At 42.9% G+C, this 17,407-nt stretch overlaps 1 protein-coding gene across 3 annotated transcripts in view; it reads right to left on the bottom strand.

Moving 5' to 3' along the window:
* SLC25A27 (solute carrier family 25 member 27) overlaps nucleotides 1–17,407 on the bottom strand; it is a 222,540-nt gene that overhangs the window by 113,450 nt on the left and 91,683 nt on the right. For all 3 annotated transcript variants that reach the window (XM_078647654.1, XM_078647653.1, XM_078647655.1), the window contains exons 4-6: nucleotides 17,149–17,271; nucleotides 12,859–12,971; nucleotides 8,729–8,813 (exon numbers count right to left, since the gene is read on the bottom strand). In XM_078647654.1, coding sequence (XP_078503780.1) covers nucleotides 8,729–8,813; nucleotides 12,859–12,971; nucleotides 17,149–17,271 — 321 coding nt within the window. The remainder of the gene's footprint in view (nucleotides 1–8,728; nucleotides 8,814–12,858; nucleotides 12,972–17,148; nucleotides 17,272–17,407) is intronic.

Raw genomic sequence — 17,407 nt, 5'->3', positions numbered from 1 at the left:
TGGCAGAGGTATACACTTCTGACAAATAGGGACACACCTTTTCTAGTCAGGGCAAGGGGATCACACACTTAGATAACCCCTGCTCACCCCCTCGGTAGCTTGGCAAAGCAGACAGGCTTATCTCAGAGGCAGTGCGTTAAGCATTTATGACCACATACAGTAATAAAGTGAATACACTACAAATGGACACGACACAGTAGTATTATAAAAATAAGGATTTTTATATAAGGCTTAGCACAAGACCAAATAACGACAAAATATACCACAATCTTAATAAATACTCTTGGAAGGAAAAATAATAGTTCAAGCACGGTTTCTTCTTAGCACAAAGTCTTTAGTATCAAAAGCAACTCTTCTTCTCTAAAACACAGTTCTTGGCAACAATGTAACCCACACGGGAGTCACACGACGTCGAGGCAAAGTTAATCAAAAGGTTCGGCGTCGACCGCGAGGAGCGCTACGTCAAGCCCGGAGTCGCACAGACCCCAACAACACAGTACCTTGGAAAAGTGAAGCACTCGATCAGCGGCGTCGAGATGTCCGGCGTCGCGTCTTCGGCGTCGATCGGGCCTCGGAGTCGGGGCGATCTGCAGCGGCGTCGACTGAAGTCAGGCAGGAGCAGCGCTCACGAGGTGAAGCAGGATACGGCGTCGTCGATGTCGATGTTGCAAGAGTGAGCAGCGCTCACGGCGTCGAGAGGGCTCGAAGTCGATGCGATCAGCGGCGGTGCCGACACGAGGTCACTTGGAGCTGGAGCCGAACTCGCTACTCACTGGCGTCGCTACTGGCGTCGATCGGGCCCGGCGTCGAGGAAGCGGGACACTGGAGCCGTTACTCACGATGTCGAGCTGGATTCGGCGGCGTCCGTCGGCGTCGAGATTGCTGGATTCTTTCAGAGGTGCTGGATTCACAAGTTCCAGCAAACAGCACTTTAAGCAGATGAAGTCCTTTAGCCCTGTGACTTCAACAGGAGACTGGCACTCTTCCAGCCCTTGGAGATTTTCTTAGCAAAGATTGAGAGTACACACACAGTTCCTCTCTCCTGGTTCCTTGGCAAAAATAAAGAAGCAACTGCAGGATTCCCCCAACAAACAGCACTCTGGCAGAAGGGGTAGGCAGTCCTTAGATCAGCAGGCTTCTTGTCCTTGGTTCAGGTTTCCTTGTCAGAAGTGATCTAAATTCTTGGTTCAGGGGTCCTCCTCTTATACCCCTTTTTGGCTTTGATCCATTTGTCCATGCAGGGGAATTTCCCCCCATCTTGGGTTTGTTGTGGGTGTTGCCAGGCCGAAGCACCTGGCCTATTCACTGTGCAGGGCAGAGTCTTCAGCCGCCCAGCAGGAGCGGAGCCAGCATTGTCACTGGCATGGGCAGGGCCATCAGTTGCCCGGCAGAAGGTGGGCCAGGAAAGTCCCAGGCAGGCACAGAGTCATCAGTCGCCTGGCAGGGGGGCGGAGCCAGCATTGTATCAGGCAGGGCAGGCTATCAGGAGCTACTCTTCCCCTACTCTCAAGGCAAATGCCCCACTCATCCCACACTGACTCATTCAGACCTCTGGAGCCACCCAGCTCCTGTCACACGCACACCAGAACCAGCAGAGACCGGTAGACAGTTAGACAAGAAAATAGCTACTTTCTAAAAGTGCTATTTTCAAACACAGAGTCCAAAAACCATCCACCCAAACGGATGCGTTATTAAACCCTGAGTTCAGGGATACCAAACTCGACATTGCACCATGCTCCCCGAGCCCGCTAGGATTATAGCATTAATAATCCTGGCAGCCCATTCTAACTGATGGAGAGCAGGTTACCTTACAATAGTGAAAAACGAATATGGCTGTAATTCACAATTAGGACATGCCAACCTTGTCAGGCTTGTCCTACCTTATGCTTACAATGCACCCTGCCCTTGGGCCTACCATAGGGGTGACTAACATGAAGTTAAGGGAAGTATTAGGGACTGGCAAGTAGGTGTACTTGCGCAGTCCTCGTGACAGTCAGACTGCACGTGGTCTAGCAATGGTAGACCTTCAGACATACTTTTACTAGGCCGCTTTTGTGGGTGGCACAACATGTGCTGCAAGCCCACTAGCAGCATTTGTATTTACAAGCCCTGGCACTCCTGGTGCACGCTACTAGGGACTGACAGTAAACCAAATAAGCCAAACATGGAATTCAATCAATACAGCAATTTTACATAGGGAGCGCTTGCACTGTGGCACTGATCAGCAGTGGCACAGTGCCCAAAGCAATATACCCGCAAACACAACAATGATGGACAGAATGTGGATCAATGTCACACATTCACCCCAGTCCAAAGATCTGGGCCCAAATCCATCGTTTTTCCACTCCACACCACCCTGGGTCAGACAATGGCGATATGCAAATCAGCGCTGACCCTGTGCCCCCTGGGAACAGTCCAGTCCGAACTACAAAAGCCATGTCTTTCCCAGAACGGAAACAAGCATCCGAGGACCGGCCCGGTTTCGAGGAACACCTCTCTTCAGCCCGGCTAGCTTGATTCCAGTGGTGTGGAGTGCCTGGGACTCACGTCTGAGCATCCCCAGTACACTTAGAGCGGTAACTGCAAACACAACAATGATGGACAGAATGTGGATCAATGTCACACATTCACCCCAGTCCAAAGATCTGGGCCCAAATCCATCGTTTTTCCACTCCACACCACCCTGGGTCAGACAATGGCGATATGCAAATCCGCGCTGACCCTGTGCCCCCTGGGAACAGTCCAGTCCGAACTACAAAAGCCATGTCTTTCCCAGAACGGAAACAAGCATCCGAGGACCGGCCCGGTTTCGAGGTAACACCTCTCTTCAGCCCGGCTAGCTTGATTCCAGTGGTGTGGAGTGCCTGGGACTCACGTCTGAGCATCCCCAGTACACTTAGAGCGGTAACTGCAAACACAACAATGATGGACAGAATGTGGATCAATGTCACACATTCACCCCAGTCCAAAGATCTGGGCCCAAATCCATCGTTTTTCCACTCCACACCACCCTGGGTCAGACAATGGCGATATGCAAATCAGCGCTGACCCTGTGCCCCCTGGGAACAGTCCAGTCCGAACTACAAAAGCCATGTCTTTCCCAGAACGGAAACAAGCATCCGAGGACCGGCCCGGTTTCGAGGTAACACCTCTCTTCAGCCCGGCTAGCTTGATTCCAGTGGTGTGGAGTGCCTGGGACTCACGTCTGAGCATCCCCAGTACACTTAGAGCGGTAACTGCAAACACAACAATGATGGACAGAATGTGGATCAATGTCACACATTCACCCCAGTCCAAGTTCGGACTGGACTGTTCCCATGGGGCAACAGGGTCAGAGCTGATTTGCATAAAGCCATTATCTGACCCAGGGTGGTGTGGAGTGCAAAAAAACGATGGATTTGGGCCCAGATCTTTTGACTGGGGGAGTGTGTGACATTGATCCACATTCAGGCCATCACTTGTTTGCAATTGCCGCCCTAAGTGCGCTGGGGATGCCCAGACGTGGGTCCCAGGCACTCCACACCACTTGGAGTCAAGCTAGCCGGGCTGAAGAGAGGTGTTACCTCGAAACCGGTCCGGTCCTCGGATGCTTGATTCCGGTCTGGGAAAGATATGGCTGTTGTAGTTCGGACTGGACTGTTCCCATGGGGCAACAGGGTCAGAGCTGATTTGCATAAAGCCATTATCTGACCCAGGGTGGTGTGGAGTGCAAAAAAACGATGGATTTGGGCCCAGATCTTTTGACTGGGGGAGTGTGTGACATTGATCCACATTCAGTCCATCACTTGTTGTTTTTTAAAATTGCCGCCCTAAGTGCGCTGGGGATGCCCAGACGTGGGTCCCAGGCATTCCACACCACTTGGAGTCAAGCTAGCCGGGCTGAAGAGAGGTGTTACCTCGAAACCGGTCCGGTCCTCGGATGCTTGATTCCGGTCTGGGAAAGATATGGCTGTTGTAGTTCGGACTGGACTGTTCCCATGGGGCAACAGGGTCAGAGCTGATTTGCATAAAGCCATTATCTGACCCAGGGTGGTGTGGAGTGCAAAAAAACGATGGATTTGGGCCCAGATCTTTTGACTGGGGGAGTGTGTGACATTGATCCACATTCAGGCCATCACTTGTTTGCAATTGCCGCCCTAAGTGCGCTGGGGATGCCCAGACGTGGGTCCCAGGCACTCCACACCACTTGGAGTCAAGCTAGCCGGGCTGAAGAGAGGTGTTACCTCGAAACCGGTCCGGTCCTCGGATGCTTGATTCCGGTCTGGGAAAGATATGGCTGTTGTAGTACGGACTGGACTGTTCCCATGGGGCAACAGGGTCAGAGCTGATTTGCATAAAGCCATTATCTGACCCAGGGTGGTGTGGAGTGCAAAAAAACGATGGATTTGGGCCCAGATCTTTTGACTGGGGGAGTGTGTGACATTGATCCACATTCAGTCCATCACTTGTTGTTTTTTGCAAAGCAATATACCAGCAAAAACATCGTAAACAGAGGAGGCAAACAGAAAAAATGGAGGAGAGACTCATGCCAATGATGTCAGGTCTAACACCTTGGCTGACCTTACCCACCTTGAAAAGGCTCATCTCCCTCCTACTTTTCTGGCCAAAATCATAAAGAAAGCAAATCAACAGGCAACTCACCCACCATCTCAACAAACACCAGCTCCAAGACACCACGTAATCAGGTTTTCGACCTAATGGCAGCAAAGAGAGCCCTTATCACAGCCACAGACATCAGGATGATCCTAGACTGTTGACCTCTCTGCAGCCTTCGACGCAATCTACCACTCTACCCGGATCAAAAGCCTACAAAACACATCCATCCAAGGACCCACCCTCACTGTATGCACTTATTCCTCATAGGAAGAACCCAGAGAGTCCATCGACCTTTCTACACCACTGAACCCAAGAACCGTAACTGCGGATTACCCCAAAGTTCCAGAGTCCGACATTCAACATCTACATGACCCGCTAGCGGACTTGATCAGATCTCGCAACATATCCTACGCAGATGACACACAACCTGTACTCTCCCAGTCGGACAAGACCCCACCACCAATGCCAACTATTCCACGTGCATGACTGCCATCCTCACATGGAATAGGTCTAACTGAATACAGACTGGATGTAAATAATGATCTTCACCAGAGAAACTTTGTCCTGGGACTCCACCTGGTGGTCTAACAACCCCGGTCCCACCCCAAGCCCCACCACCCACGCCGGAATCATCCTGGACAACAAACTGGACATATTAGCCAAAATCATAGCAGTCATCTCCACTTCCTGAAAATGCTGTGCAAGATCGTCATATGGCTTTCAGAAAACACCATAGAAACGGTCACACAGGACCTGTTCACCAGCAGGTTGGACTACGGCAACTTCTTTCACGCAGGGACCACTAAGAAACTCCTGAACAGACTCAAAAAATCCAGAACACAGCAGCAAGGCTCTTCCTCAACTTCCCTCGCCGAACCCACATCACCATACAACTCAGACAACCCTACGGGCTCCCCATACACAACCACACTCAGTTCAAACTGCTCACTTACACATTCAAAGCACTACACAACATTAGTCGAGCGTACCTCAACGACTGGATACATTTCCACATACCTCCCAGACACCTCCGTTCAGCTGGGCTCTCATTCGCACACATACCACATAACTGCAAGACCAGATGGCTGCACTTTCTCATACATCTCCCCCAAGGCATGGAACGACCTCTCACAGCACATCAGACCCTCCTCATCGCTTCACAAGTACCGCAAGAAGCTGTAGTATTTTGAATATTCTCTCCTAAGAGATAGCTGTCTCTAGACCTGCAAAGCACCTGGCTGGGTAAATAATGTGTTATAGAAATAAGCATAACATAACAGCTCGTTTGGCAAGACACAAGCTCCAAAGCTCCACACTGGCCCCCTCATTATCCATAAATCCTGAAGACATATTTTGCCAACAACTACTAGACTAGGAGGTCCATGGCACCAAGGGCACTATAGGCACCTCTCACAACGGTGACTGCTGAGTGACAGTGTAACTGCAGCTTGGCAGGGAACATGCAGACTATTGTATACCCAGGAGTTGAGGACGATTAAGTAAACTGGTGCCCCCCCAATACCTGAGAGACGCAGCCAAGATTCTTTAGACTGCAGAGAATGTGCTGCAAAAAGGAGCCATAGCCTCCATTGCATCCCTGTGGAGAAAATGATGGCAGGTGTCGAAGGGCAGACTGGATCACAGTGAAGTTTTTCATCCTACCCAGGTGACGAAGGAGAATGCAGTTGAAGACTATAGAATAACGCTGGTGGTACTGTCTGTCTCGAACTAGGTGGTTACAGGAATTCCAGAGAGCTGACAAGAACATCTTGTAAGATTTTACGAGCTGTCGCACTGTGAAGTGCCACTACTGCCTATGCAGACAAAAATATATCTACAGGCCACGCAATTCTAACACCAAAAAGTATTATAAACCATGAGCTGGGGAAAATGCAAAGAAACATAACTTCCGTTTTTGGCAGCAGATTGGTTATGCATTCTCTTCTACTGGTACTAACTACAACAAGTAGTACATTGCACTAGTGCTTTTATCCACGCAATATATACAGAAACAGGGGATGGAGGGCACCTGGGGCCTCTATGTGTCTGCCTCTGAGTTGTGCGAACTAGCCCTGAAAGTAAACAGTAAGGGATAGCGGAGATACCAACCACAATGGGTAGGAGGGACAGAACAGAATGAATTACTGAGAGAAACACACAGCATAAAAGACATAGGGTGTCCGCTTTATAGTATATTATATCCTAATACATATTAATAAGGTGGACAAGAGAGGAACTATACATCGGCAAGCTCCTAATCTTCTTAAGAACTTGAAACCTTCTCACTAGTTATCCATGCACGTGAGCAACCTTTGATTCTCACTGTTGAACATGAAGTGGCACGTATCACACAGGACATTCACAGTCGCAACGTACGCTATGTTCGTATCAGAAGACAGGACGGACACTGTCACTCACAATATTAATTTTCAGGCTTGCGTCACCTAATATCAGGACCCTGATAATACCACTGCACAGGAAATGGATAGAAGAGGGAAGTAGAACAGTTTTTAATGATCTGTGAATGGACATACTAAGCAGGATGGTTTCCCTCAACCACTAAAACTTTATGAAATGCTGTCATTTCAACAAATGGAGACACCCTAGAAAAGTCAAAGGTATCAAGGGGTAAGGGCTCCGTACCGAGTCTGAGCTGATACTAGTGTCTCCAATGAGGTATCGCACTCCCATAACATCTGCAGAAGCCTTTCAGATACTTGAAAGTATGGCCTCTATTTGAACATTAGCTTGTTCCCTCGGATCAGGATCTGCCTTGGGTTTTATACCTTGAGGGTCAGCAAGGACTGGGTGATTTTGCACCTTAGGAGAGCTAATATGATGCACAGGTACAGAAACTAAAAGATCAGGAACAATGTTTAGCTCAGTGTCATGTGTTAAAAACGTTTAAAGTCCCACAATCTCAAATCCATCGCCAATGGTCCCTACAATCATGTCTCGACCATCAACAAAATTGTACCTCAACAGTTGATACTAGAAAGACATTGAGAGCAAAACATACATGTTGCTAATGAGCCCCTAAGTATCAAACAAGAATAGTAATGATGATAGTAGATTATCTCTGAGGGATCCAGGCAAAAAGTCATAATAGGTTCCAGCAAGATCTTGAGGGTGTGTACCTATCCTTGTCCAACTGCACAGCTAGGGCACCACTGCAGAGCGAGTGGTGCTCATCTTGGATGAGGACATGCAGCGACTTTTGACAATTTCAATCTTGTCATGCAGATATTCTCCACCTCTTTCTTGCAGCCAGATATCCAGCATTTTAATGACAATGTTGGCACACTGTTCCAGTACTAGAGTGCAAACGATAATCAATACACAAAGTATTATCATCAGTTTTGAACATTGTGGCAAAAAACCGCAGAGGTATTTGTCACACAAACTGGCATGTTTGCCGAAAGGGCAGCAGAGGAAAACAAAGAATAACTATACTACCTACAAAACAGATACCGTATGCCTTTAAGTGAACACAAAATAATGCCACCTATTTCGATTTGCAAAGTAAAATTGGAAAAGGTTGATACCCAGTGTTTAGAGATGTTTGCTCCATATTTAGAATTAGCTGTGCAAAAGTAACACTGGCATTTCAGTAAGCCTAATGCCTATATAATCTATTGCACTCTGTTTCCACAAAATTTGTAAATGGAAAGAAATTATACGTTTGTCTAGGACCGGGGTGTCCAACCTTTTCTGTAGTAAGAGATAATTCTGATCAGCGAAAATCATTGAGAGCTACTGAAGGCCAAGCTACTACTGCAGTGTTACCAGACACCCCCTCGCCCAGTTTCATTGAATCTAAGCCTAATGTCCCTAAAGTCAAAGACTAGGGTTTGAACAAAATACTTTGACTAATCTAAGATGGTTTTCAATTTGATTTGAGGGAAGAAAAAAAACAGATGTGCAGTGTTTAACTGTAGTTTTATGGAGATATAGGTATCTTTATGAATGTATCCCCGTCATCAAAACAAGTAGAAACATAATATTTTTTATAAATATTAATGAATATCTAACAATGGACAAAGTAATGTGTAATCATTAAAACTGATATACATACTTGAAGCCATAATATAAATATCAGAAAGCGAACCAAAACATCAACACAATACATTACCTGGCTATGCTGTGACAGACCACATTATCCTTAAGTCTTGTGTTTCGTAATAAAAAGTGTTTCACCGAATCATAAGTGGTTAGATCTAGGGAAAAGGAAAACGTCTTTACATGCTATACATTTTGCTATTTTATTGATGTGCCGCTTTGCAAATTTGGAAGAAGTTGAAGAGTCTTTGCAAAACAGAAATATACCACAATAATTCATTATCTCTAGATCTCACTGCTTGCTGTTCCTAACTATTCATTGCTATTCATTTGACACTACACCTTCTGGAGAAGTTGAGAAAGGCTTTAGGGAAAACTAGGGTTCTTTGGTTACCTTGATTAAATTATTTTATTCTGATGTTTGTTTAGTTTCTTATGGGGTGACCTTTGTACTCTGTAAAAGACTTAGCAAAGGTATACTGGGAGAAACAAAGGGACTTGTGTTTTTCAATGCGTCTATTACCAAACTTATAAGTAGTGCTGCCATATTTGTCTGAAAAACCAAAGCATTTTCAGTATGTTGATTTCTAATATGCATTACAAGTGGTTGGCTTTTATACCCGGCTTCTCAAGTTATTTAATAGATATTTTTCAATTGTTATACATTAAATATTTGTTACTTCACTCACAAGCAGCTGATTAAGGGAAACGCGTGATGATCAGGATTGTTCGTATGGCGTAGGGGTATCTTGAATGGAAACTATGTCAATGGACATTTGTATTATGGCTATTCCCTCATTTAAGCGGACTCTTTTCGTCTAATGATTTGGTGTTATGGCCTACCAGAATACAATTGTTTAATTACTGCAACTCGAGGATGACCGATTTTGAAAATATAAAGAGGAACTGTGGATTCGTGGCAGGACTTTGGAGTGTTTAAACCCAATGAACTTTCATTCGTATCTTATATGGTGCCCTGAAGAAGCCCGTGTCTGAAGGCAAAATGTGTTGGCTGTGCTTGTTGCTTGAACAATAAGAATTTTGAATGTGAAAGAAAATAAAGAATTGTCCTGCTTATACAGGAAACTGTGGACTAAAATTGTTGGAAATCAGACTTTTCACTGTTTGTGATTATATTGCCTCCCATCTTATTTTTATATTTGTGTCTGATTTATGGCCATGCGGCAGCTGGTCATTTGAGGTGGGCAATATAGAAGTCCTTACTTGTATGTGACTATACTGCGTGGTGCAGTAACTTATACCTAGCTGCCATTCTTTGTTTAAAAACTATTCAGTGCTATTCATTGACACTAGACCTTCTGGGGAAGTTGGGAAAGGCTTTAGGGAAAACTAGCGTTCTTTGGTTACCTTGATTAGATTATGTTCTGTTTGTTTAGTTTCTCATGGGATGGCCTTTGTATTCTGTAAAAGACTTTGTAAAGGTATACCGGGAGAAACAAAGGGACTTGTGTTTTTCAATGGGTCTATTACCTAACTTATAAGTAGTGCTGCTATATTTGTCTGAAAAACAAAATCATTTTCAGTATGTTGATTTCTAATATACATTGTAAGTGGATGGCTTTTTCACACTGCTCCTTGAGTTATTTATTAGTAGTCGATTTTCCAATTCTTATATATTAAATATTGGTTACTTCACTAACTGTTTTCTCAGAACTGTGGTTCCATTGTTGCAGCGTTTGCTCAGAAGTTTCTTAGAGAGGGAGTCTGTAGGCATATCTCACAGGAGTACAGGTAAAAAGGTCTGTCTACCTCCGATATCCTAACGTTTTTTTCTCCCTTCTTCTCATAATTGTGTACTTTATTGTACTCTAGGTACAGTAAAGTGTAGCAGCCTGCTGTGGTAGCATCCCTCAGTGACCACTGGTTGCAGAGTCACTGGACAAATTCAAATCATCACAATGCATGACAGAACACACAATAAGACAGGAAGACACTGCACTACACACACGCAGTTTGCTTGCTGGACACTGGACAATTGTGATGTCAAAAAATATAGGCTGTTGCAGAAAATTATCAAACTCCGGAATCAATTTCATAAGGAAACTTTATTGCGTGATTTAAAAAACCTTTGCAAAGTACAAAATATTAAAAAATACATGTAAAAAGAAAGTGGAAGTTCAGGTCCTTTTAGTAAGAAGTACCCCCCACCCCCCCTCTTTTTTGTTTGGCCTCGAGTAGACCAGCCAGGGTGCCCAGCCCCTTTAGTCAGTTGGTATGATGTCTCTGACCGGTTGGCCTTTCCTGGATAGCTGCAGGAGGGACTTGCCAAATTATTATTCTGATGAAGGATCATGTTCTCGGGTCCCCTCCCCTAGTTTTTTTACAGCTTGATCCATAAACCTTACTAAAGCACAGTTTAATTTGGTGTTCCGTGGGTCAAAGCAGGCAAAAACTGCGGCTCTGCATGATCTGACCTCGTTGATGTTCCAGAGTTTCCTTAAGAGGGACAGTCTTTCCTTCAACAGGTTTGGACAAAGGCATAGGATATGTATTATGTCTTCCTTATGGTTTCCACAAAGTCGACAATGTTCCTGGCCGTGATCGCTTTTCCATGTAGGCAGTTGACACGACAAGTTGATAACTCCCATTTTTAATTTTAAAAAACTTAATTTGTTGCGTGCGGTAAATGGAAAGGTTAGATACCTCTGAGGTGTCAACTGGACGGATGATAGCAGGGTCATCCAGCCGTGGCTTCTTCCTGCCAGACGGGCCTTGTCTTCCAATGAGGAGAGATTTTTTTGCATTTAATTTTGCTAGCCTTTTAAATTCATTGTGGCTTACTTGAAGGTTCCAAACTTCATTCAAGCCTAAAGTTAGTGGTCCTCTTTCCCAATATTCATGCCCTGCACGCCATAGTTTTGTGTTAACTGCGGAATCACCCTCAGAATACATCTTAATTATGGTATGAGGTTATGAAATCCTTGTTTAGTCTAGTCGCTTTTTTATATTTATATTACATAGACCGACTAAATTCGTTAGAGTAAATTTTCATCCAAGCAATATCACAGTAATATGCTGGTCTTCATTCACTCGCATACTTGTTGGTAGGCTTGGGCCAAACACAGAGACTAATCAGGTTCTCTATCTAATTTTTGTTTCCTTCACAATCACCTTGAAGCGAAAGATACTCACTAACTCACTGCTACCCACAATTGGATGGCCAGAGATACCATGCTATGCAACATTTAAAAATACTTAGAATACGCAATAGTTTCTTGATAGTATTGTTTATGTACATTAGTACTTAAAAAAGGAAATTCTACACTCTACAGCAGTGCTTCCCAAGCTTTTTAGACCCACGATGGAATTTTCAGAACCACAAACATTTGCGACCCATCTAGCCTTAATGTAATTAAAGCATCATGTGGTAGTGGGTTCTCATTTACAAAACAGCACATTTTCCACTGATATGGCTACTAATGCACACAAATGATAAAGTACATAAATCTGTTTTCAGTGAATATTCCTCATTTGTGCATCATCACGTAAAGTATCTTAATTTGTTTTGATCGCATTAAAAGTCTTTGTGTCCATCACACTTCGGAATTTAAAGCAATTTGCTTCGTATTTGCATTTCTAACAGCTGAATGTACAGTACATTTCGAGGTATTCACACTTTGTTGTAAGTTGCAACAAAATGACATCCTACGGCCTTTTTCATTCACACTGTCTGTAGGCCAGAAAGATTGTCACATAATTCACTTTGCTTTTCTTTCTGACTGCAAAGTGAGAGGAGTTTGTAAACAGCAGTCCCCATGTTAAAAAAGCAGCAATTTGTCAGAGACAGAGCCTGACATTTGGTCTCGGCCTTTGAAGCGCAGATAATGTTACAATGTAAGTGTAGCATTTAAAGGCATCTTTATTTATTGCTTAGACTGTTGCTACCCATGAAAAATCGACTCGCGACCCACTAGTGAGTCACAACCCACAATTTGGGTAACACTGCTCTATAGAGTAAATAATCACTTGCGGCTTGGCTTGTGCATGGTTTGGAAAGGTGCCCATTTAAACAAGGCACCCACAAATGCAGCTTATCTGTGTCCTTTCTTAGTTTCCACAAGTAAAAAGTGACCATAATCGCCGAACAAAAAACTATTGTGAATTAATAAACCTATTTTCTATTTCACTTATTTCAGTTCAGTACATTTATTCAAATAGTGCGATGTTCATATTGAAATTTACCTCCCATATTTACAAGAGCAGCTCTTTGAACATTTGGCACCCAACCCACCCAAAGACCTCGAACTCCTCCTTTGGCGACGATTGTCACAAACGCATGATACATGCCACGCACTCTGGAATAGAAAAAAAGAAACAATACAGTCTATAATTCAAGGCTAGATAAATGTTGACTTTTGCAGTAAAATCCAAGTCAGCAGTGTTATTATCTGGTAGATTACAAATGCACGCAGGTTCAAGGGCTAAAGGTTCTCAGTTTCTGCTGCAAGGCTGACATATCACTTCTAACGTAATTGCTACTATAAACAGACAATATAAGTAACTGAACCATTATATTAATGTAAACCATAATGTGATGTACTCACGCGGCGACTACGTGCGAGTTCAGGGTATTGTGTATGTGCTTGAAATTTAACCATCTCAATTAAGCAAGTTCAATTAAAACTTGCCAAAAAGGAGGAAAGAGCAGTCGAAAAAAGGGCAGAAATTGAAAGAATAAGTTCCGGAGAAAAATAATAAAGAAGTCAGATGTGCACTTTGGACCATAAAGATAACAGAGAATCTTAAAAGTAAGATACCTTTTGAGTCTTGTCTGTACAAAAGTTTGTGGATCAAAAGCAGAGTATGAGTAAGATCTGTCTTGGCTTATAGATATGGCTTCACAAGATAAAAAACACTTTCATTATGCATTACCTAGAAGAGATACACTTAGATCAGGATTCTGGGACATTTGAAGCACCAAAAGACCCTATTACACTAAATGAAATATTAAGGAAGAGGAGCCCTATTGGCAAAGCCTCGGGCTGTTCTTTTGGAAATATCTAAAGCAATATTGATGTTACTTAACCATACCTTTCTTTGGCATATTGAACTAGTGAGACAATATAGTCCTCATAAGAGGATTTTTCCAGATTATGAGACCAAAAATATCGAAGGACTGAGCAAAAATGCAACCCTTTCTCATCTCAGATTAATGCAATATATACTTCACTTAGTATTTTGTTTCGATTTGCCTCTATGTTAAAAGCACATGATATTGAGAAAACAATCAATCTTAAAATGACTTGAAAGAAATATTTTATATGTATAAATTGCTGCACCTAAAGAGTAGTCCGCTGTGATTTCTAAACAATGGACTAAGGAAAAAATTGGGACGGAAAACTTGATCACAAAGCCTAGAATGCAATGTCAAGAAAAGGGAGCGGGCATTCGTTTTATTTATGAGATTTGGGTTTAGTGGTTTACCATGAATAGAAGACTTTGATTGGTAGTTTAGTAGGAGGTGGTCATAGAAGAATGGTTGTCATTACTTGGGTTCAGACTGAAACCCCCAAGAATGAAGAGAGGAGAATCTGATTAAAGCAATGCTATTATGGTATCCTTATCATCAAGGAAGGAGCCTGGAGGGTGACCGGGCCAATACTTATCACTGCATGGCAGGAGCATTAGTAATGGCATATTACACAGTGGCGGTCATCAATGTGGGGTTATGGTTCAGCCGTACTTTCGATTGAAAAAGCATTTTTTGATTTGCCTATAACATTTGACCCATGGATGTATTTGCAGGAAATTTGTCAGTCACTTAGCACAGTCCGCTAAGATTTGGTATGCCACTTTTTGTGCAGATTGGTGTGGAAAAAGTAAAGGAGTGTTAAAAAAAACACACAAAACAATTGTTTTTTTCCATAGGAAATTCTGCCTGCACTTACAAACTGAAGTAATAAATGGACTTACGCAAAACATGGCTTGAGAGTAGAAAAAAAAGAGAGGTTTTGTTAGCAGAGACCATTTAAGGATGTACCACTGTCATGAACTAAAAAATAAAAGGTCCTATGAGGGTGCATGGTAGGGGGACCTTGATGCTCAGGCCATAGTGCGTGGGTCCCACAAATGTTATAAAAAGTGGGGGGGAAAATGAACTGCAAATACTTTGTAGGCTCTGCGGTCCCTTTCTGGGTCCGTGCCTCTATCTCTGACACGAAAAATTTGGGTCGGTGTACAACACCTAAAATATTGGCCAAGGTCTGCCAGTCAACATTTTAGTAGTTGAAGACCCATGGATCTGATATAAGGTACCAAAAATCCAGAGCAAGTTTCAAGCCTTGCTATCGCAAACAAAAGCAAGCTTATTCTAGAGTAAAACATGTTTTTTTATCTTGCACTGTAGCAGGTCGGTGAAAATATCATATGCAACAGCTCCCCTAGGCTTTTCTTTAGGGGAGCTGGGCGAAATTTACACAAAATTACCAAGAGTAATTTCAGGGCAAAACGTTAATGGGAGAAGTATTGTTTGGGTAATTTTTAACCACAACCAGCATTTCAGGTAGATTTTTACCTGATCAGACCATTCAAGTAACTTTTGAGCGCAAAACTATAAACCCGAACATGAGTGGCAGTATTTTGAACACAAGCTGAAGTTCCGTTATGATGGGCGGCCAACAAACATTCCAAGTAGATGTTGTAGATGTTTTACCCCAGCAGTCAGTTTGGGTAATTTTTTAAGGCAAACTACATATCCAATGCGAGTGGCAATGTTATGAACGAGAGCAACCTGAAAACAACTTGAAATTACATCTTCAAGTTGAATTTTTACCTGGACGGTTCCGGTAATTTTTGGATGTGCAAGATGAATTTTGTTTAATTTTGCGGTAATTACGCTACAGCAAATTACTAACTAGCCAATAACTAGGCTAGTCATAATAAACAGATTAGAACTATGATATTGGGCATAACGTTTCCCAGTGAACCAATCAGGCCTATAGCTTGTCATTTTAACGAAGTCAGGTTTACTGTTTGAAGGTAAACGTTCATCACAATCATCATGCACAAATCACAAAGGTGAACACAATTACAGTTGGCTAAGCAAAATAGTTTCTTTCCTAAGATGAAGGATTCTCAGAGACCAATTCTAAATCCATGGTTTATACATGGGGTAACGAGCAACAAAACCCATGCTTACTACAGTAATCCGTGACATTCCATATAAAAAATCCTTCTCATCAAGCTTTCATACAAAAAACACAAGAATCAGCCGTTAAATGGACTGATGTTAACATATGCATTTTACAATACATATGTCAAGCATACTGCCTTTATTGTAACGTTTCATAATAAGTAGATCAAGTTTTTAACCATGATTATTGGCTTGCCACCATATCAAACCCAGTCACGCTGTATTGAGTGTAAACTTTGCCACAAGCCAAAAAGTGCAATACAAGTCCTCTTTTCAGTGGAAGCACACAACGTTGGCCCTACCAACTTCTGTACTCAAGAAAACTATCATGTAGGTGGACTTTAAGTCTTTCTCTCTGTACTACTCCTGAAGACTCTTTTTTAGCTTGATTACATTAAGTCATTAGAATGCAGCACTGTCACGCCAGCATTAAAAGCAGTAAGAGGGCAGAAGATGAACTGGGAGAATATGGTCAGCTTGCAGTCTTAAAGGCAAAGTGCAGATTTTCTTTATGCTGACTAATTGCAGTTTTCTTTCATATTCTTGTTATGTTTTTCTTTTGTGCAAAACACATTGTGAAAGAGCAGAGTTAACAGAAAATCATAGCAAAAACATTGGGGAGGGAGCGGGACTTGGCAAAAAGCGAAAAGTAATATTGGTCTACAGAAATTGTATTCTGTAAGCCCAGCTGTACTTGCATAGTAATTTCTGGGCATCTTATGCCCAATTTCTTTCTTTTATGCGTGCTGCTGTTGGACTAATTACTACCAAGAGCGTGGTACAAAATCTGAGCTGCGCTCAGCGTTTAAGAAAACACAAACTTTCCTCACGAGCACATGATAGGCATAAAGTGGAAATGGAAGCTTTTACTTCCTTAAGAAAATGGAAAGGAAAATAAGGTTCAATGGGAATCTGCAGAAGACTCTAAGAAAATCTGACTTTTTGCAGCAATCTCGTCCTGTTTTGTGAGGGTTATTTCCAGTTCACTTTGGTGGTCTAACTCAGATCATATAAAAATTCACAGGGTCTAATTTAAAGAAGCCGGTAGGAAGATCAGGATTAGCAAACAGTGGGTATTAGAACGAAACATGTATGTGTTTGGATCCAGGGTATGAGTGTTTGTTTAGCTAGTTAAACAACTATTCAAAGATCTGGATACAATCCAAAGGGTAAATATTTAAATCATAGCAAGTCCTTTTTATCAATTCAACATGATGGCTGGCGAGTTAAAAAAAAAGGTGATATCAAGTACTATATGAGACACTTTAATGTTATCAGTACAGGTGATGGGCGCATGTTTACCAACATCACTAAATTGCTTAAATAATTTACATACTTACCGTGGAGCTTTTCCTTCTAGCCGCCTTCGTCCTTCCATTTGCATCTGAACTTTTACTAGATCTGTAGGACTAGCAAAGAACTGACCAATTGCACCCGCCAACATACCTCCAATCACAGATTTCCTAGATCAAGAAAGAAATGCCACATTCTTATAACCCTCTTCGAGCTATTTATTGCGTTGCAGAGTTGTTTACTCAGAAATAGGCAAGTGCACCATTTAACGTTGCAAAATTACAACTGTATATACAAAGGATAGTG

The sequence above is a fragment of the Lissotriton helveticus genome, chromosome 6 (genome assembly GCF_964261635.1).
Source record: "Lissotriton helveticus chromosome 6, aLisHel1.1, whole genome shotgun sequence".
Taxonomy (NCBI): domain Eukaryota; kingdom Metazoa; phylum Chordata; class Amphibia; order Caudata; family Salamandridae; genus Lissotriton; species Lissotriton helveticus.
The sequence above is the reverse complement of the archived record's forward strand: the minus strand, read 5'-3'. Positions and strand labels throughout refer to the sequence as shown.